The sequence below is a fragment of the Mytilus trossulus genome, chromosome 1 (genome assembly GCF_036588685.1).
Source record: "Mytilus trossulus isolate FHL-02 chromosome 1, PNRI_Mtr1.1.1.hap1, whole genome shotgun sequence".
In the NCBI taxonomy this organism is placed as follows: Eukaryota; Metazoa; Mollusca; class Bivalvia; order Mytilida; family Mytilidae; genus Mytilus; species Mytilus trossulus.
This window is the reverse complement of record NC_086373.1, coordinates 69,846,443-69,872,561: the sequence shown is the minus strand read 5'-3', so window position 1 is coordinate 69,872,561 and position 26,119 is coordinate 69,846,443. Positions and strand designations below refer to the sequence as shown.

Genomic DNA, 26,119 nt, shown 5'->3' with positions numbered 1-26,119 from the left:
AATGATAAAAGAAAATCTTTAAACAATGGACTGGTAGTTTAGAATCTGTAAAAGTTTAAGCCAAGTAAACGGAAACTATCATTGAAATCCACAGAATGACGATATACATTCATTGAATACATTTTCGACCCGAAAATACATGAAATATTTGCTGCTGCTCAATCAGTAAGGAAAACGAAATGTTCCAAAGATGAAAACAAATTGACAATGCCGCAGAAAAACTGTAGAAAAAGTCAAAAGACAAACTGTACTGAAAAACACATTTTTTTACCTAATCGAGTCATCAATGTGCCGATGAATCGTCGTACGACGTACAACACAAAAAATAGACAATAGTACTGATTTATTATTCCATCCTGAAATTAGATGGTGACTATGTTTTATATTATAAAAGCAAAGGGGATACACGTAATTTATAGATAAAACCTACACAATATATCAAAGTTTGATGCAAATCTTCCATTATCCTTTTATCCTACTTTTTGTTTTGTTCAATGATCGTGAATTGATGTCAATATTATAAAATCGTAATGTGTTTTATCTAGAAACTAAACGTGTAATATAAAATAAAAAAAATAATGTATAAACGTTCAGACAATGTTTTTTTTCTAGTTTTGCAATGACATAATATGTTCTGAAATCGAGTCCAGTATCTTCTTGTCTTTGGTAACTCGGGGTTTCCCGTCGATCTGTTCTGTAAGCAATTCGCGTATACCATCAACACCTCCTCTATTTCCTGCAAGGATGAGATGGTTTAACCGTAAACCGGATTTGGCAATTTTGTTCAGCATTGTCTTTGAACAAAAAGAAGATGGTATGTTGTTAAATGACTCCAGTCTAGATTTAGTTAGCTGCAGCTTACTGATCATGTTTACTGTGTAGCGAACAGAGAAGCTGTGTTTTTCAAGCATTCTTGGAGAAACTTTTAACGTGTTGATCAGCTGTTGCAGGGATTGCACATCACCAATGGCATTGTGTGCATCATAACTAATTCCAACAATATCTTTCACGAGTGATTCCTGGTTGTATGACTGCTTACTTGTCTTTCTGTCTGGTAGTAGTTCTTTCGTCAATGATAAGGTGTCAATAAATCCAACGCATTTCAATTCAAAATCTTTCATGACATTATTATTTTGTAAAGCCTTAGTCAGAATCCTGGAATCAAAAATTTTTGAATTGTGACCAATCAGAATGCATTTTTTTGGAAGCCAAGAAATAAACTGCTTAAAAATTTCAGGTTCTTCATCTGTCTGCATAATTTCCCCGTTTTTGTACAAAATTAAACCACTTTTTGAAAACCCGGTTACTTTAGAGGCAGATGGCGAGATACGCTGACTAGGTACCATATACCGATTATAATTTTGGTTGGCATATGCTGCAGCTAATTGAATGATATCACAATCAGTACCTGAAAAAGAAACAATTCAAAATAAGTCTTTGATATTAATACTTAAAAATTGCCGTCCTATCATTCATCTTACGATGCACACAGTAAAAAACTACAATGATTATCGTTTATGTTACTTAGCAAAACTAACGGAAACGCATACAATTCAATGCATGTCCTCTGAATTTCTGAATTCCAGTTAATTTCTCTCTTTATTCATAATTATTTAGCCTATTTATTATGTATGCATAATGTTAAATACATTTGATATTATTATTCAAACTTCTTAGTATTGGTAAAAACGCTAAGACATTTTAAATATACTGTGATACTATAAAGATTTCTAATAATGTATTCAGGTCCTATAGAATAGCAACGCATTATATTCCAAGTTGTATTTTATCCCTTTTTGAATGACAATAAGACATATAAATATTAGGCACACATATAACATTTACATACTGGTGTAGCCTGATCGTGTTTTTTTATTTGTTGTTTTTGTTTTTTGTTTATAAATTTCCAATTACTCAGTGTAGATTCAAATCAAAGAAGATCTGGCTGTTTAAGTTCTTCATAAATAGGAAAATAATCTGTAGCCGAAAAAAGATAACGATTCTATTGGCTATATAATAAAAGACAGCCATCAACAAAAACAATTAATTTCTTACCGAATCCTGTAGTTTCAAGGTCAAAGTAAACAAATGTTTCGTCTTTCAAAGACACGGGATCTTCTGTCACTTCTGGTTCAGGATCAGGAATGGGTGAAATATCATCAGCTTTCTCTATCGAATTTCCTGGTGCAGATATAGAGGTTGCATATGTGATGCCTTCTCGTATTTCTTTGGCCTTTAGATTTATGTTGAATTTTCCTTTTTTGACTAGTCTTTTTCTCTTTGCCTCCCGGGTACTTGCATTTACTTTGTCATGTTTGCGCTTTTTGTCTATTTTTGCCGTATGCATTACTGTAAATTTTCCCGGTGACAAATTATGAGCTTCGTATACTTGTGGTATATAAGAACGACCTTCGTTTTTCTGAATAACACCCACGCATACTCGGAAAGGAAGGGATTGGCTACTCCCAAAATGCTTAGCTTTTGGTGCCTTTAACGCGATTATTTGATTTAAGGATTCGTTTCCTTGTGAGCTGCCACAGTTAGCTAATTTATGTGAGTTCTTTGCGTAAGAATCAAACAATTTTGACAAATCAGCAAACATTTCCTCTCCGTTTAAATCTTTGCCATACGGAAGACTTTTGTGTTTGTAATTTTCTGGATCTTTATGGTAGTTACACCACGATAAGTCACAGTGAGAATGATCACCAAAAGAATGGGGAATGATAGCATAAATATTCTGGCTCAATTGTTCTGCATGATTCTGGTTTTGGGCTATCGCATAATCTAAATCTTTTGTCAAGTAGCTTATAGTACTTGTTGACAATTTACCTTTGTGTTTTTCATGTAAGCGGTATAAGTCACTAACAATATTTTTTCTCTGGTGGTTTTTGTCTGACCTTTTAACAATATCAGAATTAATGTTTTGTTTAAGTCTAGCTAGAGTAGTGGTATCGTCATCCATTATTATACATGAAACTGTGCATCCTTTGCATTGCAGGTCCTGCACCATTTCAACGGCTAAGTTTGGCTCCATCGACTTTGCACTTCCGCTGTGATTTTTCCTACAATCGTGCTGTCCATCTCCCTTTTCATCCACATACATACACTTTCTGCAATCTGCTGATTTAGTTCCTTGACTCACACATTTTCCAGTTTTTTCACCAATCATTGTAGCATGACCTACCAATATAATTATATGATTTATAACGACATTCATATTCAAGCTTGGTACAAGTCAAATATTTGACATTTTACAGGTTTCTGAATAAATGTAGTCACAGAACTTAAAATAAGTAATATAAATTGAAATTATATTCATATATTATTACTGTTTTGCAATACAAGGTGCTGTTGTGCAATACTTAGTACATCTGTTGTCAGACTATAAACAAATAAAGTTCAATTTATTCTCAATGCCATATAAGAAATTTATGAAAATCAAAATGGATTTTACATATTTAGATATAAACAATTTATGAAAAACGAATGAGAGCTCACAACAATAAATATAAACAATTCACCAAAGTTATATGAGAATTGGTTAAAGCGTTTTTGCGGTAATGTATGACATGTTGATGACGGACGGACGGACCGACGAATGAACGAACAACAGTATACTATAATACGTGCCGTAAACAGACGATGTATAAAATTGAAAAGAATAATTTATATGAAAACCCAAATGCCCCGCCCAAAGCTTTGAAATATTTCGAGTTAAAAAGAGCATAATTTCAGAACGGCAAAAGACCCAATACTGAAATTCGAATACTGTTTACATGTTGTGATACTCAGTAATGTATATGAGATTTATAAAATTCACATGACATATATAATAAGAAACAATGTTCCCATTTAAAAGGGCATAACTCTAGAATAGTAAGCGATTCACAGCCCAAACTTGAACCATGCATACCACTGTCCCAGGTTAGGGGAGGGCTGGGATTCCGCTAGCATGTTTAACCCCGCCACATTATTTATGCATGTGCCTGTCCCAAGTCAAGAGCTTGTAATTCAGTGGGCTTTGCTCATTGTTGGAGGCCGTACGGTGACCTAAAATTGTTTATGTTTGTGTCATTTTGGTCTTTTGTGGATAGTTGTCTCATTGGCAATCATACCACATCTTCTTTTTTATATGTCTGCAAATTGTTGTATTTAACACTGATAATTTCTTTTATTAAATTTAAGCAAGATTGTATAAACAAAGATGGGACAGACAGCCGGACGGTGAAGGATTACTCTTAATGCTCCTTCTTCTAGACTCTGGGCATACAAAATCATTAACTAAATAAGAAGTGATTTTTGGGGGTGACGTGAAATCTCTGTTTTAGCTATTTATCGTTTTACTATATGCATATAGGCATACCTGTCAAGCTACTGTAGCTTCTTCCACTTCCTCGTTTCTGCCAAGCACCATCAAAAGAAACTGTTATTGAAGGTCCATTTAAATTATCATCTTCATCTCTAAAAATATATGTTTCTTGTTAATGGGTAGTTTATATAACTAGGTCTATTTAATCACACACGCTGGCAATCCGATTAACTTTATTTTCAATATATCTGACTATAAATCATCTTTTATTGAATTAAATATTATTGATTGTGAGGAGATGCCTGAATTTTGTTTCGTTTTTTCATAAAACTGAACACATCGACACTTCAAGATTTAATTTTAGATGTTCACCATTTGCAATGATTTATTTTCTTCATAAAGGATTTTTTTTAAATTGTTCAACTATAAACTACATGTATAGAGACATTACTATCCCAAGTGTGTGGTAGCCAGGATAAGTTTAACCTCAACACCTTCTATATGTGCTTGTCCCAGGTACGGAGCCTGTAATTCAGTGGTTGTCATTTATTGATGTGTTTCATACTTATTTTCATTCTATTATTTTGTAAGGAAATTAGATCGTTAGTATTTTTCGTTTAAATTGTTTTACTGTATTTCGGGGCCTGTTGAAGCTACCTATTCGTTATGATCAGCCGGCCTTACGGTCTTATACATGTAGTTGTTATGTCAGAATATATCGCGTGGATAGTTTTCTTAATACATGCATCATACCAAATCTTCTTATTTTTAATAGATATAAAATTTTGACTTACCTGCTTAAATCTATTTCTTCTTGTAAAGCTTTCTGACAAGACATTTCAGCACACTTTTCAATAGTTTTACCGATTTCTCTTTCTCTGATCTTTAAATTCTTAACTGCTATTGGGGGGATGTTAATGCCAGCAAGAAAATTCACTGTCTGGTGTGGATCCATTCCAGCATCTAAATAGGCTAAACAAACGATTTTTTTTCATAAATACAATGTATCCGATATATATGTAATAAAATTTGATTTTATTGGAAAGACATTTATATGAAATGTTTGTACTTGAAAAATACATATTACAAAAGCAAAAACCAACCCCAAAGTCTACATTTTAATACTTTTTTTTAAATGAAATTGCAATAACTAGAGACATATATTTTCCTATTTCAAAATGAATTAATCAATGCACGCACAAATTTCCTAATTTTCTGTATACTATATGAACTCGCCTTATCTTTTAATTTTTGAGGCGGCGGTTATAACGGATAATCATAAAACACGATACTATTCTTATCAAATCAAAATAAAATAAACTTGTAAACTCTTTTATTTTATTTTTTTATTTTATTTAAAAGACTACTTTGCTTCCCGTTTGTCTGTGTGTGCACAATGTCATCCATATTTCGTATCACAGTCAATTTTATTTTCCTTTTCTCTTGCTTATAATAATCACTTCCGATTTATGCATTTTGAAAATTTCATTTCACGCGACAATTAAAATTCAATGTTCAATATTTCTAGTAAAAATTATTTGTTTTAATCCTACTTTTTTCACTCTCGGTATTAGCAATTTCCACTTCTATTAATAGACCATATTGCGGACGTGAAAGAAAGCACTGTAAACAACGGTTTCTATTTGTATGAACGTCCAAATGTTTATATTAGAGTGAAAAAATGATTGTCAAATCAATAAAACTCATTCTCATTATTTAGCATATAAAGGAGTATTTACTCTTTATTTATTTTCTTGAGAGAGTCGAATTGAGTGTAGACAGTTGTTTTTACTTTTAGAAACGATATTGTACATGCAACTACTGTAAAGTAAGTGTCAGTCTTCAACTTCAAAGATTAGAACGAAAATAAAAAAAGTCAACGTTACATAGTACGCTTTTATTTGTTATTGTGTGTATATATGCAAGTTTTTGTAATATTCTTACCCAAACTGCATTTAGTATTCACATCCCATATCAACATTCCCTTTTTGGATGTTTCTGATCTGTGTCGTTTACCAGTGTTTATTAAGTTGGTGTAGGGACAGCTGCCACAAGGTATATACAATATACTTCCTAGGCCATATCTTTGTTCTTTTGAGCAGTTGTGAAGATATAAAGGTGAATAACAGTTCTTACACGCTTTAAGTTGGTCAGCTAATAATCCCAACTCAACCACTCTTCGACCATCACGCCATGCCAAGGTACTATTACTATCATTTTCTTGGGAGGGAAGCAATGTTTCATTTGGACAAGACATTTCATTTACTACTACCACACTTTTTGTTAGATTTTGACGAGAATTGTTGAATACTTTACCACCAAATTGACCATTTTTACGTCGAAGCGGAATTTCTTCCGACATTTTGAAAATATTTTTTCTGGTGTAAGGGGAATAACTCTCATAACAACGAACGCAAATTTTCCCGTTTTCCGCTAGAGGCGTTCATTTACGTACCTCTCACCTTAAGCACTTAGGTTAAAATGTATAATACGCCTTAAATTAAGGTATTAAAAACTCAAATTGATAGTTTAGTGCATAATTTAAAAACCTCTGGTCAGTGATATTAGACAGGTTGCAATAGTTATTGAGTGACTGAGTTTAACCAATCGTGTTGATTAGAGGAGCGGATCAACATAGAATAGAGGGGTAAAAACAATGGAGTTAACTAATGTATGCAACGAATTAAATGTTCAAATAGCTTTTTATTTGCAACAAAAAGAAGACTTTGCTTCGAAAAGCCGCATCATAAAAGCCTTTGTGGTATGTGCTACATGTAAAATCCGTGAAAATGAATATCATGTCATACTATGAAAATTTAACACAATATGTGATATAGATTGAACTTTGAAACAACCTCCATCTTCTATACCAAAGTTCACGATATGGGCAGTGGAATTAAGGAAAAAATTACCGTTTCATCATATATGAAATTCAGTCAACAGCTTTAACTTATTTGAGACCTTTTCATAAAAGTTGTCAGGCGTACTGATGAATAATCGCATTTTTTACACTAAAGCACATTATGAAAACGAAGGTAAATTTTTTCATAAGAAGCTACTAGGCACAATCAAATTCAGTTAATTCTAGATTAACAATTCATATAAATAGTAGCAATATTTTGTATTTTGAAATGTACTCCTGGCATAGAATAGTTGCACTCATTTTAGTAACAATCATAATCTTTGCTGTCATCAGAATTTTAAAAAGCGCAGTGTATTGATTAATTTAAAGACTTACTATCTTACTCCTCCTGGAAATATCCAGCATTTTAATTTGAAAGTCAATATGAAACAAAAATAATGTAGTTTTCAAATGTTTGAGGTGAAGCTTAAAAAGTGAGGGCGAGCGAGTAAACATACAATAATAGGTTTAACAATCTTGATCAAAACAAGGTTATATAACACTTAATTTACCAATTGTACTTTGACATTCTATTTAGTTATCAACTGCTAAAAATGTTAACATAACGGCTGTCTTGCAAGAAGCAGGAACTTTGTTTTCTTCCTGTGTTTATCTCACGGTTTTGGGGGTTTCAGCTGTTCATTGATGTGTGTACATTTTATTACTTGTTTATTTGCTCTCGAAAACAAAGCAGGTGCTGTAAAAAATAGTTTAACTATTTAAAACCCCCATACCACCTAAATGATAAAATTGAGAATGGAAATGGGGAATGTGTCAAAGAGACAACAACCCGATCATAGAACAGACAACAGCAGAAGGTTACTAAAATCTCTTCAATGCAGCGAGAACTTCCCGCACCAGGAGGCGTCCTGCAGTTGGTCCATAAACAAATATATATACTACTTCGATGATAATGAACGCAATACTAAACTCCAAATTGTACACAAGCAACTAAATTAAAAAATAATACAAAACTAATAAAGGCCAGAGGCTCCTGAGTGGGGGAGGCGCAAAAATGCAGCGAGGTTAAATAAATTTAAGAGATCTCAACCCTCCCCTATACTTAAAATACATATTCCTAAAGTAATGAACTAGAGAAGTTCTCGCTCGGACACCATCTTCATAATCTAGTATATTATAGAATAGTTTCTGCTGTTTTTTATTTATGTTTTCAGGCACTGGTTTGCTGTAATTGGTTGCAATAGAATGGTCACCAGTATCCAAGCAGTTCCTTCATAGTATTGCACAAATACAGGATAGTGTTGCATTCATTTACGTTTTTTTGTTTCGAACATTTCCTTTATCAAGCACTTTTTTTTGCATATGGACTATTGTGATTCAGGCATATATTAAAATAAGTGGAACGTTGTTTTAAATACGACCAATTCCACTTTTGAGTTAAACAGTTTTTCTTTTTTTCTTTTCTACATCAGTAAAATGACCAATTGTCTGAGTGACAGTCCCTCGATTAAGGGATTATTTATTTGTAAAACATTTCAAACAGGTTTCCGCAAATCTTATCTACATACACACCATAACTACAAACGAAAACTTGGAACAACTGATTCCTGTCTTTTTGAAGAGAAATAGAGTAACGTAAACAGTTTTGCGAATGTTCGTACATTTTATTAAAGAAATGTCACATAAAATCGACTGGCGGAACTGACATTTTGCGACTGGTTATTATCAATTTTTTAAATTTCTATTAAATACGTTAAAATAAATTATTCAACGACTTTTTAGATCACACACTGGAATATTCATCCAAATAGATTAATTTGAACATGATGAAACATGATGAAAAATCTTTCATTCCTTTAACACGTGGTTCTCTAGATTCCCGCCAACACTTAATTGAAAAAAGATCACGTATAAACACATGCATCCTTAATAATCTATCATACGATCGATTTGAGCTTGTTTTCATAGTTTTGATTATGACAGTTATTCTTCAAAATACATGTCGCCTCATATTCATGATATTGTTTATTCTATATAGTGTTTTTATTTGGTATCCGATGTTCATTCTTTCTGTATTTATCTACAATATATCTTATTTTTTTAAAAGGATATATTTTTTACAATTTCAGAAATGTCAAAATGCGATATGATTCAACTGCCTGAGTAAATTATTGACCATCAACACAAAGTAAAATGATTCCGGTGTGTTTGAAACTCTTGTTTTAATCTTATCAATAAAATAAAAGGAAAATATCATCTCGCTTCAAATTTCATTAGTTTTATTTTCAAATTTAATTTTGATTAACAAGCTTATGAATTCACCTATTGCAGTTTTGGGACTGCTATTAAAGTATTCTTAGATTTGGCGTTTTTCAATATATTCTCTAGATCATTCAGTAGTCAACCCAAATGATGGGGATCTTTCCATGTCTTGATTTGGACAATGGTTGTTTTATTTCGTTGGACACTTAAATTCGTGGATGAAGTCATCCACGAAAACCACGAAAATTGGTACCTCACGAATAAAAGTACTTTCACAGTAGTAAAATTGAGAAAGGAAATGGGGAATGTGTCAAAGCGACAACAACCCGACCATAGAGCAGACAACAGTCAGAGACCAACAATGGGTCTGCACTGTAGCGAGAAACTCCAGCACCCGTAGGTATCCCTCATCTGGCCCCTTGAAAAATATGTATACTAGTACATTGATAATGGACGTCATACTAAACTCCAAATTAAACACAAGAAACAAAAATTAAAAATCATACAAGACTAACAAGGTCCAGAGGCTCCTGCCTTGGGACAGGCGCAAACTTTCGGCGGGGTTAAACATGTTTATGAGATCTCAATCCTCCCCCTATACCTCTAGCCAATGTAGAAAAGTAAACGCATAACAATACCCACACTAAAATTCAGTCCAAGAAAAGTCCGAGTCTGATGTCAGAAGATGTAACAAAAGAAAATAAATAAAATGACAATAATACATAAATAACAACAGACCTCTAGCAGTTAACTGACACGCTAGCTCCAGATCTCAATTAAACTGATTGTAAGATTATATCGTCATCATATGAATATCAGGCACAATCCCGCCGGTTAGGGGTTTAGTTTCATACTATCATAAAGTATATAAGAAAAAAATAACCCGTGTCATGCCAACATCTGTTTTTTTTAAATAGATGTGTTTAGTTCCGATGCAAATACCCTATAAATGAATCAATATTAAAGCCAAAATATGCAATCTTTAATGACCTGACAACAGTATCGTAACTATATCCCTTATTAATAAGTTTACTTTTCTTCACTCCAACTTATTATATAGGGGCATTTATTGGGCAAGATGTTTTTGAAATCAACCATGACACCAATGCATATATGATTTAATCTTTTCAAACGTCTTAGTCTGTGTACTCATATTCTCCACACATGAATAACAAGTATCTATAAAACTGTTGACACGACAAAATATGTTTACTTTGTTCTTAATATTTAGTTGAACAATAAATCAGGGAAAAGAAAAAGTTTAAACTGAATATAATTGCTGTTTCAAATGAAACTCGTCCAATATTTGAATGCATTTAACTTCATAGATCTATCGTTTTATATATTTGTACTAGATGTGCAATACCTGATATATAGAGATACTTAAATGAAACTGCATATTAGGAAAATTGGTAACAGTAAAAGTACAATGACAGTGATTAATTTGATAAAAGAATGACATGTGCATGTGCAACGTTATAACGTGCAGGTCTGAATGACGAGGAACACCACAAATATAATGATGCAGCGTATTATGACGACAACAATTATTAAGGTCATGCATGTTTACCTTTGCATTTACAACCAAATGACCGTACAAAGAATCTTGTCACTAAAAAGTAAAAAAACACAAATATCGTATGCCCCCTATTAAACAATGTCAATTTGAAAAAGCAAACGCTCAAACACACTTAACGAATGAAAATAATTTTTCATCTTTTGACTTTGTACAGAAAACATAGTTGTACTAAAAGATACACAAATATGCACGAAGGTCACAATTTTCTACCATTGAAAAATTCGAAAAAAAATACAGCAGACTAATAATATTTATTTCAAATCTTATAAATATTACATTCCAAATTTGAAATAAAAAATGTGTGTCTTGAGATGTCAGGTGCTATTTAGATTTGTGCTTCATGTCTCAATGAATTCAAATTGTGTATAAGGCTGAGCAATTAATCTGTATTTTAATTTTCAGAATGAATTAAAGGAAAATTAAAAACCAATTGTTCAGAGAACAATTCAAAGTCTTTCCACACCAAAGAAATTTTGATAAGAAGATAGTTTTTCATACTGATGCGATAAATGATGGTTTAATTATCTTTTTGGGTGATATAAGGGAGATGATATGCTACTTCCGGTAAAATGAATGTCACATCCGGTCTCATATGATTACTTCTTTCACACTGATTTCAAAAATATATAATTTCTATATACTTTTGTATGTAGAATGGGAGATAATTGGCCACTTCCGGTTTGTTGGAAGTCATTTTTAGTCTTAAGTAATCTGTTTTATGTATCTATATGACAAAATATATGGATTCTGGGTACTTTTAGGTGAAAAAATTGCAAAAAAAGCTACTTCCGGTTTTCTAAAGGTCACTTCCGGTAGCCATTTTTCAAGGTCATTTGTCACTTAACCTTTTGTATGAGGTCAAATGTCTTTATAATGATTTTAATTGAAGTTATTATCAAATAACCTCATATGAAGACATTTCAGGGGCATATATAAGTATTGTATAAGACTAAATGTAGCATATCTTTATTACAATAAAACTGACATTTTGCACTTGTTCTTTTATATGTATCTCTCAATGTGTCGGAGAAAAGGCAAAAACAAGCAAAAGTCACAATTGAGAACTTGACCTTGACCTTTGACCTTGACCTAATTTTCTAAGTTAGGACCCAGGGGACTCAAATAGAAACTTTCCAGGGTTATACGGTTAACGGTTTATGAGTTAAAAAAACATACCGACAAATTTATTCTGTAAAGGTAGATAACTCCTATAAAATTTCATCGAATCGCTTCGATCCAAATTAGCCAAAAATTTCTGAGGATTTGACGAACAATGTGTAAAAAGAATTTTGTCGATATCTTTTTTTGTTACGAAGGAGATGCACACAGATGATAAACAGTGAATAGGGAGATAACTCTCACAAAGAAAATGGTTCGGCTTAGCAGGGTGAAATTTAAAAGCGCATAAACTATACAATACAATATGAAAAATATCTAAGCGACATATTGCGAAACAAACATTTATCGCAAGAACAAAATTTGACGGAAAAAAAATAATAATCAGAAGAAAAACAATAAGTCTTTCCACAGAAAAGTTGAAAGACTTAATAATAATGAATAATGTAAAAATGTTTAATGTTATTTCATTTTATCTGAATTCATGTAAGAAGCAGTATCTCATGATAAAACATATGAAAATAGTGGATGTTTTTGATTTTTCTAATTTTTATATTCCACTTCCACACAATTTTATTAAATACAGTTAAATTCAATTCATACTGAATATTATTGTTAAACACATAATATGCACTTTAAAGTACTATAATTTGTTGTTAACTATATTTTGACATTGGATGTACACTGATTTATGTTTAAGTCTAAGAAACATTACTTTATATTACTTATTTGTTATTGACTGCAAATTCTCTCATATCTGTGATCAGTTTCTTTTTTGTTATGGGGATGTAATTCCATGCTACGTGCGGTCTGTGTTTTCTGCTTTAAATCGATCTTATTAAGCCCTTTTCAACAGAGTTGTAAATTTTTTTTCTAATGTGGTGCGGACTCACCACTTTCCTACGTTACAGTCCTCGGATGGTGTAAACTTCCCACTAACACCATACACCATTACACCATACACCATACACTATTACACCATACACCATGTACCATTACACCATACACGTTACACCTTTGCACCATACACCTTACACCTTACACCATACACCATTCCCCATTCTATCTACACGATCCAAAATTACCCATAATGCAATTATATTTCAACGACTACAAAATTATTTATTTGTTTTAAAAAACAAATTTTGATCACAATTTTGCAAACTAATATATAAAATTAAGACTTCCGTGATCATGATCATATAAGCAATACAGTTCAAAAACATATACATGTTTTTGTAAATAAATTACGCATAAAACTTTGCTTTTACTATATATTAAGCCGTGATCTGCCTTTCTGTAGAGGCTGTGGCCTCTGTCAATAAATAACGATATGGGTTCAGTGCTTTTATAATTAAGTTTTTCGGTTTTAAAATGTAGCGTAAATTAAAACAAATCTTGGTTTTCAGATAAAAACGACAAACAATGCAAAAAACGTATAGTATTAAGATCATAAAAACTATTCATATATAATCATGAAAGCAATATTGGTGTACAGTTAACCAGTCAAGGCGAACTCTGAAAATCGAGTATACTCGGTTTTGCGAGTTTACGATCCCGTCGTGCAATAACTAATTATGCTTATGGCTAGCGTAATATAAACAATAATTATTTTTCTGCACCAATCAACAGTACAATCATACATATCCTTTTTTATTCAATTTGTTGAATCATCCACAAAATAGCTTTCACATCTCATCTTCACTACAAACTAAAACGAACGAACCTAAAAATATACCTGTAAATTTTTGCAATTTCTTTTTTTTTTTCCTCCCTTAAATGTCGAGATTGAAAACGCTTTTTTTCCCTTAAGAGTACGATATGACGTGTTATTTTAAAATGAAACTCATATTTTGAAAAAAAAATCTTAATAATACTCCTTATACATGTTATACGTTCAACATTCAAAGTTTTCGTTTGATGTTAAAAAAATGTATCTCTCACTCAGTAAGGACATTTGTCAGCAGAAATTCAAGGTTGGTCAGGTTTGAGTGTTCATGTTTCTCGGACCAACATATTTTTGGTCATGCCGAGTAATCCTTGATCACAACTCTGTTGGACCTCCTACGGCATCCATTGGTTATTAAAAAGATTAAATAAAAGAACCGGTAATAAAAAAAACCCATATAAACCTATCAAATGCACCGTTAATGAAATAGAAATATTGCCAGTTGAGCACTCCAACCTCATTTTGGCGCTTTCAATTTTCAACCCTCGAATTAACTTTCCAATCTAACTAAAATTTAAAACTTGCTTTCTAACCGATCTTTTCATGTACCGGACAGGCAACACTCGTTATTATATAAGAAAAGTATGCTTCTCCGTGTTATAAACTTGTGAAAGATATAGCCGAAATTTCGGTATTGAAGTGAATCTACATCTCAAAAACAGGATTTTTAAATAACGATTTTGAGTGATCACCTACCAAACCAAGCTCTGAAGATACATCACTCCCATTTTGTTCGGGTGTGAATCATCGATGTTTACAGCAGTATCAAAGAATCAGATGATGATGGTAGAAAGAACTATGGGCGTCATGTGGCAAATATTACATACATATCGGACCATGAGTTGTCAATCTGTATGAAAAAGATTTCCAATACAACCATATTGAGAAGGAGTGTTTACATGCTATACTCTCATACTAAAGTATGAAGGGGTTCTTGTGTTGTTCCCCTTAGACACACATCTTTTTAACGATATTGAAGGGGAAAAAAATAGAAACCAATTTAATGTAATTTTTCTATATTTTTAATATAACTATAATTATTTTATATGACAAGAAAACCCCTATTTAGCGGACAAGCAGTTTATTCTTTTTTTCTGTTATTGAATACCAAGAAAGAAAATAAATCCCGAACTTAATTTGAAATTTTAATACTCAGTAGTTTTCCAGCTAAATATTCACATTCCTTGGGGATAATTAGTGTACGTCCAGTGGCATATACATAACATGCATGTCGGAACATGAAATTTGGCATAAAGTACTTTCAGAACTATGTTCACATTATAAAACATTATACCCAACAATTGTGATGACGAATTCCTTCCTTTGTTCGAGAACAATTTTATTGAAATAGAAATCTGTGATTTTACCATGTCCATAACTTCGTTGAACCATAAAGCAAGTTAAATATCGACCTGTATTTAATATTTAATTCAAAATGTTTTTTCTTTTCTTCTTTTTCGTATACAATAGTCCATCGACATCCCATTATAACATACTGTTGGCATGCGAGGACTAGTCTATTTACAAAACTTTTAACCCAAATTAAACACAATGTATGTTTCTTTCTTGTGTTCAATGAAAAAATGCCGGTATATAATTTTAAATTACAACTATTTATAGTTCCGTAACTTTCTATTCAGGCGTACAAACGAATGGTCGACAAATGCGTATATTTTTGTTAAATCAATATTTCTGGTATGTTTCAAACTGTCCTTCACTTTTGAAATCTAGAAGAATACATACATTTTCCCAAATTTACCCTTCGAAAAAATGTGTAAACAGATTTTTATTTTATTAAATCTTTTTTTTTAGTTATTTAGTTTTTTATAAATAATATTCTTTACACCAGAAATGTTATTTATAAACAAGCGTTTGAGTTTTAGTATATCACTATCGGACACGCGAGACAGAGATGTATTATATTATACACCCGACATGAAATCGCTTGAATACCTTGACGTGTCACCTCACAATACCTTTGGGAGTAATACCTTTAACCATGCATGCAGGTGATCAGACGGTGTCTTCTCATTTATCCAACTTTTAAAAATAAGGTATTCTCATTTAGCAAAATTTTTATTTTTGTTAATTATTGGGTTGTTTGTTTAGTTATAAGAAGGTGTCTTTTTAAAATTTGACAGTGAATTTGTTCCTGTATGTTTTTATATTAGTTAAAACATATATATAAAATAGGCGATAGTAAACTTGTTACATTTTATTTTTAAATAAAATTTGGTATATTTCAAATAATAAAAAAATGTTTCATAAATTTATACAGAAGAAACCCACAAATCAGTAATATTGGCATTATAAAATATTCATTATCTGCTATATTACATTTGATATCTATTTACACCACTGGGTCGATACCACTGCTAGTGGACGTTTCGTGTCCGAGGGTATCACCAGCCTAGTAGTCAGCACTTCGGTGTTGACATGAATATCAATAATGTGGTCATTTTTATAAATTTACTGTTTACAAAACTTTGAACTTTTTGAAAAACTAAGGATTTTCTTATCCCAGGCATAGATTACCTTAGCCGTATTTGACACAACTTTTTGGAATTTTGGATCCTCAATGCTCTTCACTTTTGTACTTGTTAGGTTTTATAAATATTTTGATTTGAGCGTCACTGATGAGTCTTTTGTAGACGAAACGCGCGTCTGGCGTAATAAATTATAATCCTGGTACCTTTGATAACTAATTAATCTTCCCATAGTTTATATTTATTTCTGGATGATTTTGTTGACAAAAACATTTTATGGCAATAATCAAGTAGTTACCGGTATTTAAACGCATCGACCATTTCAGTTGACCCTATATATATATTTCTCAATCGGTGAATTCATAAGCTTCTGAATCAAAATTAAGTTTAAAAATAAAATTAATGAAATTTGAGCAAGATTATATTCTCGTTTTATTTTATTGATAAGATTAAAAAAAAGGTTTCAAACATACCAGAGTGTAAGAGGGAACATGACTTTCTGTTTGGTAATTTCATGCATGAACGTACTTCTATCATTTATTTCAAGATACTTTTATCAGATGTAGATATTCAGTTCTCTGATACTACTGTGTCACCTTTCCGTAAAAAAATGTCAAATTAAAGGATGCATCTTCAGGGAAAAAATCGATTACAGTTTCCAAATCAGTTACTTTCTTACTTCTTGTTTAATCAAAATGCTGCATGGAGTCTATGTAATTTTATGCATGATTTGAATTTTCCTTTAGTATGATTATCCTCACATTTTTAAAACGGTCATTTTAAAGTCATTGTTCACAAATTGGTTTTATGAACTGTCTGACGTTAAGATTATGCAAATATGCATGAAAAACGGAAATGCCTTGCATGTTTGATTGCAGTTTTGTTATGTAGGATGATTATTTTAGCTTTATGTCCATATTTATGATAGCAAAAGAAACCGATATTTGCTGGTTTGACATCTTTCCCTTTTTACTTTCCGGTCAACAAATGAAATATTTAAAAAAAACATATACCAAATTAGAATTTGACGCGGGCAAAGTCGTGCACTGAACATTGAAATGTGGGCATGGTATCTAAGCCACATATTTTTCTATATTATCATACACGTAAATCGTATTACGGTACTTGACAATGTATCTTACGTATTCATAAACACCTCTTTGGTCTTGTGGTAGCGCTCTCGACTCGACAGAAAGGTCACAAAAGAGACCGAGAATAAAAATATGACCGTAAAGCAACCACCTATTTCACAACTGACAGTAGTGTAACTTGAATGATATTGCTAGTGAAGCAAACGGTTTAAATCTTGGCAATAAGTTAGTTATATGAATTGTTAATCTGGAATCAAGTGAATTCAATTGTGCCAAATAGGTTTTTATATACAGTTGAACTTGTATAATACTGCTAATGTCTTCAGACATGGTAAGATGTCTTGAGACATGGACAAATGTCTTAAGAAAATCAGTTTTAGTTTATTATATAAATGCATTTTTCTGCATGGTTGATTATAGATACATCATTGACAATGACCATGTCCCGAGACATATAGTTAATAAACTACGATATTAGATTAAACTGTACAAGTATTTGCAATAGGACCGTTTATTTGCTTTTCGATGGTTATAGATTTCAAAAACAGATTAAAATGGTTTCTGAATGAATTCAAATGTTCAAATGGTGGGGTTTTGTTTGATAAACAGTTGTACAGGTCATGCAATAAAAAAACTTAATAATAAACTATCAGGTTTAACATGTGAAGTGGTTACTTTTTCTATAATACTATATAAGAAATACGACCTTACTTTTTATAGGTTTGCACTGTTGTCATTATTTGTAAATAGTAAACACATGTGTGATAAAATATTTGTATTTGTAAACAAAATTTTGTATGACTAAAGTCAAGAATTCATCATTTTTGTGTATAGTATAATTCACATTTATTTTGGTATGAAATAAGGACATTCAACAAAAATTTTGCCAAGATATTTCATTGATTAAGTCATCCATGTTATCTGTTCTGAAATTAAAACAAAATCTCAAGAGTTTAAGTCTTTCAGTGACATTTTTTGTCTATACCGTGCACTTCTGTTTACTCAATTCAATTTCACTTAGAAACACCCTTTACCAGTGCCAGTTTTATTCTGAGTTGTCGTAAAATATAGATCTTTAATTGATATTTGTAAATATCTAAGAACATGTGTTTTTTATCGATGAGTTTTTTTTTCTTTCTGCCTCCTGCCAATTGAACGAGTCAAGCCATTTTCAACTTATTTTTTCTTTACTCTGAGCCATCCAGTCTATTTTCAGACCACATATTGATTCATGCTTACATGTTTATGAGTGGATGATTAGCATATTTAAAATTAAAATCTTTGGTCTGACTTGAACACAAATAAAAACACTACCTCTCAAGAACGAGGTAACCACTACATCTCTACATTAAGGAGGATTCCACCTTAAAACCGTCGCATTTAGCTAGTTTATACCGTATAGCGGGTTATTTTCGCGGGTGTAAAATTTCGCGATTTTCATTGAACAATGTATACGAAATATTTTGGCGGTTATTATTTTGGCGGATTAAAAACTTGTATTCATATCTTTGTATGTACACCTTTAATTTGGCGGAACTTATTTTGGCGATTTTGTTCTATCCGCGAAAATAAGCGAAAATTTGCAACCCGCGAAAATAACCCGCTATACGGTAAAACAACGTCAAAATTTGACCATCGCACTTCAGCGTACCAACTTACGCACTTTGGCATAAACCATCGCACTTCAGCGTGACCATCGTCATTTGGAGTACTACGTCGTTTCCGAGTCATAAACATATATGGCAAACCAATAAAACAAGTCCGTAGACATCTAAAATGTATTGGCATTGTATCTTCTATCTAAGAATTGCATCGGTAAATACAGCTGTTGGACACACTTTTTTAAGGAGATATATAATATTCATATTTAAGATATTTTGTTTTGTTTATTTACTGCTTCTAAGGTATGATCTCCCTGTTTCATACCATAGAATCGTTAGTTAATAATGTATATACACCTTCTACATTTTATGTTTTCGCTTAACGACAATCTCCAAATTATCCATATGAGTACGTGCTGTTGGTAACATGGTACAAGGTAACCGCAAACATAATTCAAAAATTTAGTTCATGACCGGTTTCAGGCTCAATATCAGTAAAATTCAGTACCAATAACAATATTAACGCTTGAACTAATCATTTCGAAAATGTTGCTGAACCTTAATAAAAGATTACAGTGTTAACAACCTGTTTAGTCCATTGTTTCGATGATGTGGTTTTACCGACTATTTCTATTTGAAGTGATCAGATGCAGTGCCGGAATGTTAATGCTGCTTCTGTAAATAGTCTACTAACCTATTAGAATCTGATATAGGTCACACTGCTATAGCCTTTTCACATGGGTAAATTCGAAATAGAAAAAAAATCATTAGTTAAAAGGGAAAAAAAGATTCATTCAAACAATCCAATCCAATACGGTTACCAATTACTCATGATAATGAATATTCAAATGGTATAATATATATTCCAAACAAATAAAAATGTACAAATGCTGATGTCCCGAACTTTGAAGATACAAATTGAGCAGCCTCAGACTATAGATTAAACGATTTCAGATAACACGAAAATCAAAAATCTTGTCAAAGAGAAGACGTATTTATCATTAACATAGACAAATAATTGAGAATGAAAACAGTTCTGGTTTGATATCAAAATCTTTTATAGTTATAACGGTGAGGTTGAATTGACAACCACCATAATAGGTCCAACCCACTATTTTTTTCTTCCAAAAATGTCCTGCACCAAGTCAGGAAAATGGCCAATGTTAATTATAGTTTGTTTCTGCATGTACGAGTATTACATTTCACTGTTGTGTTTCTGTTGTGTCGTAGTTCTTTTATATTTGATGCGTTTCCCTAATTTTTAGTTTGTAACCCGGATATGTTTTTACTCTATCGATTTATGAATTTCGAACATAGGTATACTACTGATGCCTTTATCTGTCCTTTATTCACCATTTAAGCTCGCCTTTGTCTCAGATTTTTTTTTTATCCTGGTACATTAACTTCACTTTCAGGTAATACATGTTTTTTTCTGAGACAAGTGCTAGTAACCATCCACTAGAACTTGCGGTCATCCAGGTAATCAGTACTTCAGAACTTCAATTTTCAGAAGCCTTGCCAATAAACTTCTTCTTTTTGACCGAGAACATGCACAGTTATTTCGTATTGCATTTCTTTTAGACAATAAATTCTAATGGGACAAATACAAAAACAAATTGCAGTGTAGTGTACTACTAGTGCATGTAGTGGGACGAATAATATCAAAATTATAAACTTGTACCAGTTCTTACTGAAAATATTGACAATTATGTGTTAAGGGAATGAAAAACTCAGTTTGACAGCTTTAGACGTAATAAAATTGGAACTATTTTTAACTGGACCAAATTACTTCTTTACAAAAAGGTCAGCATAAAATTAAATTGAGAATGGAAATCGGGAATGTGTCAAAGAGACAACAACCCGACCATAGAAAAAACAATGACGGTTTGTGAGCACTGGTAAGCAGTTGTTTAAGGTGAAATGTTAAAGATTTATAGATATAAGAAGATAGTGTATGAGTTCGAATGAGACAAATTTACATCAAGGTAATAATTTGTTTAAAGTAAACCATTATATATAATTAACACATGGCAGAGTAAAATCTCTTTGTTCTTACTGTGGTATAATCTGGATAATGCACAGCAAAGGTGTGCATTAACTACCTTAGTTATACTGCACAGTTCAAATCTATTTTTTTTAACCTTTAGGGCCGGTTCCTTGATTTTGAAAGGGGCGTAATTCTATCAAATTGGAAAAAGTATATCACCCGAGTGTAGCGAGACTAAAGAAAACATTGACGATTTTAAGCTTAACCACGATACTTTGTCCAATCCAAGTGTTAACGACCTGTTCGCCCCCACGCCCGAATCCGCTATCTGACTTAAACTTACGACAAAGTTAATCTTCGTACAAACATCGTAGTTTCTAAATAGGAAAAAGAAAGGTTTCTCATTCCTTTATTGTTTTTTTCTAAGCTGGGACATACAGTATTTTATTATATGTTGTGTACAACGTGAATCTAAATCAGTGTTTTAAAGTTAGAAAGATATTTAAACAATTTTTGATAATTTCTGCCAAACAAATTGTGTTTAAACACAGGGTGATTAGCTGGAGATCAATCAGACTTTATTTAGATGGATGCGTCTTAAAAAGTAATACAGTAGATAAAAAGAAATGGGCCGGAGGGGAAGGGGGGGGGGGCGTTGGTGCGGGGAGGAAAAGATTTTGAAAGAGAAACGTATTTTCTGTTATTTTTTTTAAGTGAAATTGCTATTTTTTTTCAAAAATGTATAAAAAAAAAACTTTTTAAAGTAACCCTTTATCTCTATACTGCTCTCAAATCTGATAAATTCTTTATTTTATGATATAAAATGCTGTTGAAAATCAGGAAAGCTACATTAAGTATATGTTTCCATTGCAAATTAAAATAACTCTATGAAGTAATCTTATTATTTTCAAAAACAAAAATTACTTAAACAAGTAATTAAAAAAAATAACTTGTTTAAGTAACGCCCCTGACTGATAAAAGGATATACCATCACAAATGAAATAATAAAATGAACAATATAAAATATTTCAGATAACATATATCCTTCACCAGTATGATCATGATGTAGAATGAATCATATCAATCTGTTCTTATTATAAATTTATAACAATCTTGACATCTATGCAATAAAACAGTTTTACCCAAACACACCAAAGAGACGCTAGTACAATTCTAAAATATCCAAATAAGACGCAGGTTATATAGCTATTTGCAATGCAAAGATATGTCTTAAAATGCTAAAAATGTTCAGAGCTTTGAATATCCGATTTTTTTTTAAAATGAGTTATTTCTTTCTTTAAATATAATGATAACAGTTAAGAAACAGTAACAAATTAAGTGAGGTAGTTCTATAAAACATTTACAGTTTAATTTGATATCTTAGTATATTGACAATATGTCTCAAGATATGACATAACAACTCAACATCTCTAACAATGTACGACTTAATGTACAGAATAAATAAAATATATAACTGAGTTTATATTCAATATTATGAATTTGCCTTTGTGTCGCCTAAATTGCATCATGCGCGAAAATAAACGTTCAAAACATGCATTTATATGTTAAGATATACTTCATTTTTAAGATCTGATTCCCCGTACATGTACAACTACATTTCTCAGGAAATACAGTTCTTGGACTGTAAGTGAGAAAATTAACGAAAACATATGAATATAAATATACGAGACAATTTTTAACCATTATAAATAGAACACTAATGATAATTTCCTGTAGTGTTTTATTTATACAATATTTTATTTCAACATACAAATAAATACAGATACAGCTAAACTCGTAAACATCAACAAAGTATCAAGATAATTTTTTTCTGTCTCATTTTTGTAAGACTTAGTTTTCTTCAAAATACAAATATGATATACCATAAAAAAACAGTCCGAAGACATCTATATAATGAACTACAAACATAACGTCTCAAGACATTTTTCCATATTTCAAGACATGTTTTATGTCTTAAGATATTTTTCCATATCTCAAGACATTTTTTATGTCTCAAAACATTTTTTATGTCTCAACACATTTATTATGTCTCAAGACATTGTGCATGCCTCAAGACATTTAATACGTCTCAAGACATTAGCAATATTATAAAAATTCAGCTGTAACGTAGTGATACTAATTTTTTCACATCTCCTATGATGACATGGGGATGAAAATAAAGTATCGTTGCTTTTCGCACGACCTGCAGTAAAATCCTTTAAGTTGAGGATTTGTTTGCCGTCCGGGATCTTCATTTTCGCAGCCAAGTCCTGTCAGAATGGAGACATGACAACTGATGAAAAGTGTATAAAGAATATCACGTTCCTAGTACTTCATAAATACTTATATACCTGCAAAATGTCTTTGACAGGTCCGTATTTGACCTTTTGCAAGACTAAATGTACCGATATTTCATCTTCTATCTAAAGATTGCACCTGTAAATACAGATATACAAATAAGACATACCAATAAAAAAAACAGTCCTTAGACATCTACAATGTATCGATATTGTATATTCTATGTAAAAATTGCACCTGTAAATACAGATGTTTGACAAACCACGCCTCTTTTGGTGAGATATATCATATTCATAGATATTTTGTTTTGTTTACGTACTGCTTCCAAGGTATGATCTGTATGTTGAATATCATAGAGTCGTTAATTAATAGTTTATACATCATCAACATTTTATTTTACGGTCAACAAAAATCTCCAAATTAGCCATATAAATATGTGTTGTGCGTACCATGCTAGTTTTTTCGTATCTCTTTATATAAATATTGCATGAGCTGTAAATCTGTTTGTCAAACAAAACTTCACCACTTGAACATTTGAATTCAATAAGAAACCATTTTTATATATTTGTGAATGCTAAAACCATTGAAAAGCAAATAGACGGCCCCATTGCAAATTCTTTTAAAATTTTAATGTAATATCCTAGTAAATTAACTATATGTCTCAAGAAATGGCCATTGTCAATGGTGTATCTATAATCAACCATGTAGAGAAATGCATCTATATTCTGAACTAAAACAAAACGTCTTAAGACAATTTTCCATGTCTCAAGACACTTTGCTATGTCTCAAGACAATTTTCCATGTCTCAAGACACTTTGTTTGCTATGTCTCAAGACATTTTTCCATATTTCAAGACATTAGCAATATTATAAAAGTTTAGCTGTAACGTAAGGATTCTAATTTGTTCATACCCCTCTAGGATTACATTGTAATAGATATCTAGCATCACTGTATTTCTCTCGACCTGCAGTAAAATCCTGGGATAAGTTGAGATTCCGTTCGCCGTGCGGGATCTTCTTTTTCGCAGCCATGTCCTGTTAGAACGGAGACATGAAAAACGATGAAAAGTGTAAAGAAAATATCACGTGCTTTATAGGTCATGAATACTAAGATACATGTACGAGCAAAATTTCTATGACGAGTCCGTGTTTGAGCTTTTGTAAGGCTAAATGTGTTTCCCGTTCAAATCTACTTTCATTTGCCAGTACACGTTCAAATTCCTTTACCTTTATCCCAGACGTCACTACTTTAGAAAATACCTGTAGTATGTTTATCTATTTCTTTCGTATCCCGAACATGCATTTTATATTTGCCGTTGGACGTTAAGCAACCATCTAACCAGCAATCAATCAGTTTTCTTACATGTAAACCGGTAACAGATATTAAGTAAAGGGCATCGTATAACGGATACATATTGATACCAACTCAACATATCTTACAATGTACGACTTTTTGGTACAGAAAGCCTACACTAGATAACTGAGTTTATATTTAATACAAGTATTAACTTTTCTATAAAGCTTGCCGTATTTTAGCTGATTATATTGAGATCAGTGGTTTCTGAGTAGTTTATTTTTATTGGAATATTGCACTCTAAGCAATATGCAAACATAGCGCTTTTTTCTACTATTTTTTAATTATTGGTGGACCAGCAGCACATATTTGACGTTGAACGTTAAGCAACCAATAAACCAGCAATTAATCAGTTTTCTTACATGTAAACCGGTTAAAGATATTAAGTAAAGGGCATCGTATAACGTATACATATTGATAACAACTCAACATCTCTTACAATGTACGACTTTGTGTACAGAAAGAATTAAATAGATAACTGAGTTTATATTCAATATTATGTATATGTCTTTTTAAAACGGAACACGTGAAAAATAATAAAGTCGTCTCAATTGCATCATGCGCAAAAATAAACGTTCAAAACATGCATTTATATGTTAAAATATACTTACATTTCATTTAGATCTGATTCACCGTACATGTACACTATTCAGGAAATACAGTTCTTGGCCTTGAGTGAGAAAAGAAACAAAAACATATGAATATCAATATAGGAGACATTTTTTAACCATCATGAATATCTTCAAATTAATAGATCAATAATGATAATTTCCTGTAGTGTTCTATTTATACACTATTTTATTTCAAAATACAAATATATACCAAAACAGGTAAGCTCTTTAACCTCAACAAAGTATCAAGATATTTATTTTCTGTCTCAAGGTAAAAGATTTTTGTAATACTTTGTTTTCTTCAAAATACAAAAAGACATACCAAGAAAAAAAAACAGTCCGTAGACATCTACAATGTACCGATATTTTATCTTCTATGTACAGATTGCACCTGTAAATACAGATGTTTGACAAACCACGCCTCTTTTGGGGAGATATATCATATTCAGAGATATTTTGTGTTGTTAACGTACTGCCCCCAAGGTATGATCTGTATGTTTCATATCATACATTCGTTAATTAATAATTCATACACCATCTACATTTTATTATACGCTCAACAAAAATCTCCAAATTAGCCATATAAGTATGTGTTGTGGGTACCCTGCTAGTTTTTTCGTATCTCTTTATATAAATATTGCATGAGCTGTAAATCTGTCTGTCAAACAAAAAGTCACCACTTGAACATTTGAATTCATTTAAAAACCATTTTTATATATTTGTGAATGCTATGACCATTGAAAAACAAATACACGGCCCCATTGCAAATACTTTTACAATTTAATTTATTAGCCTAGTATATTAACTATATGTCTCAAGAAATGGCCATTGTCA

General features: G+C 31.7%; 1 protein-coding gene and 1 long non-coding RNA gene across 2 annotated transcripts; both read right to left on the bottom strand.

Moving 5' to 3' along the window:
• Positions 1 to 608: 608 nt before the first annotated feature.
• Positions 609 to 6,671, bottom strand: LOC134692105 (uncharacterized). Its single transcript, XM_063552551.1, has 5 exons — positions 6,254 to 6,671; positions 5,104 to 5,281; positions 4,364 to 4,461; positions 2,056 to 3,180; positions 609 to 1,408 (listed from the first exon to the last, which is right to left on the bottom strand). The coding sequence occupies exons 1-5, from the start codon at positions 6,669 to 6,671 to the stop codon at positions 609 to 611; spliced, it is 2,619 nt and encodes an 872-aa protein (XP_063408621.1).
• A 15,870-nt stretch (positions 6,672 to 22,541) lies between these two features.
• On the bottom strand, positions 22,542 to 25,870 carry LOC134709843 (uncharacterized). Its single transcript, XR_010106065.1, has 3 exons — positions 25,286 to 25,870; positions 24,233 to 24,355; positions 22,542 to 23,459 (listed from the first exon to the last, which is right to left on the bottom strand). It is a non-coding gene; the product is annotated as an uncharacterized LOC134709843 (long non-coding RNA).
• Between the last annotated feature and the right edge of the window lie 249 nt (positions 25,871 to 26,119).

Bases quoted from the DNA above. Each gene is read 5' to 3' on its own strand.
- LOC134692105 (XM_063552551.1), bottom strand. From the start codon at position 6,671: ATGTCGGAAGAAATTCCGCTTCGACGTAAAAATGGTCAATTTGGTGGT. The intron at 5,282-6,253 runs GTAAGAATATTA...TCGTTTGTTTAG, and splicing joins GAATACTAAATGCAGTTTGG to CCTATTTAGATGCTGGAATG. The intron at 4,462-5,103 runs GTAAGTCAAAAT...ATATATTTTTAG, and splicing joins GAAGAAATAGATTTAAGCAG to AGATGAAGATGATAATTTAA.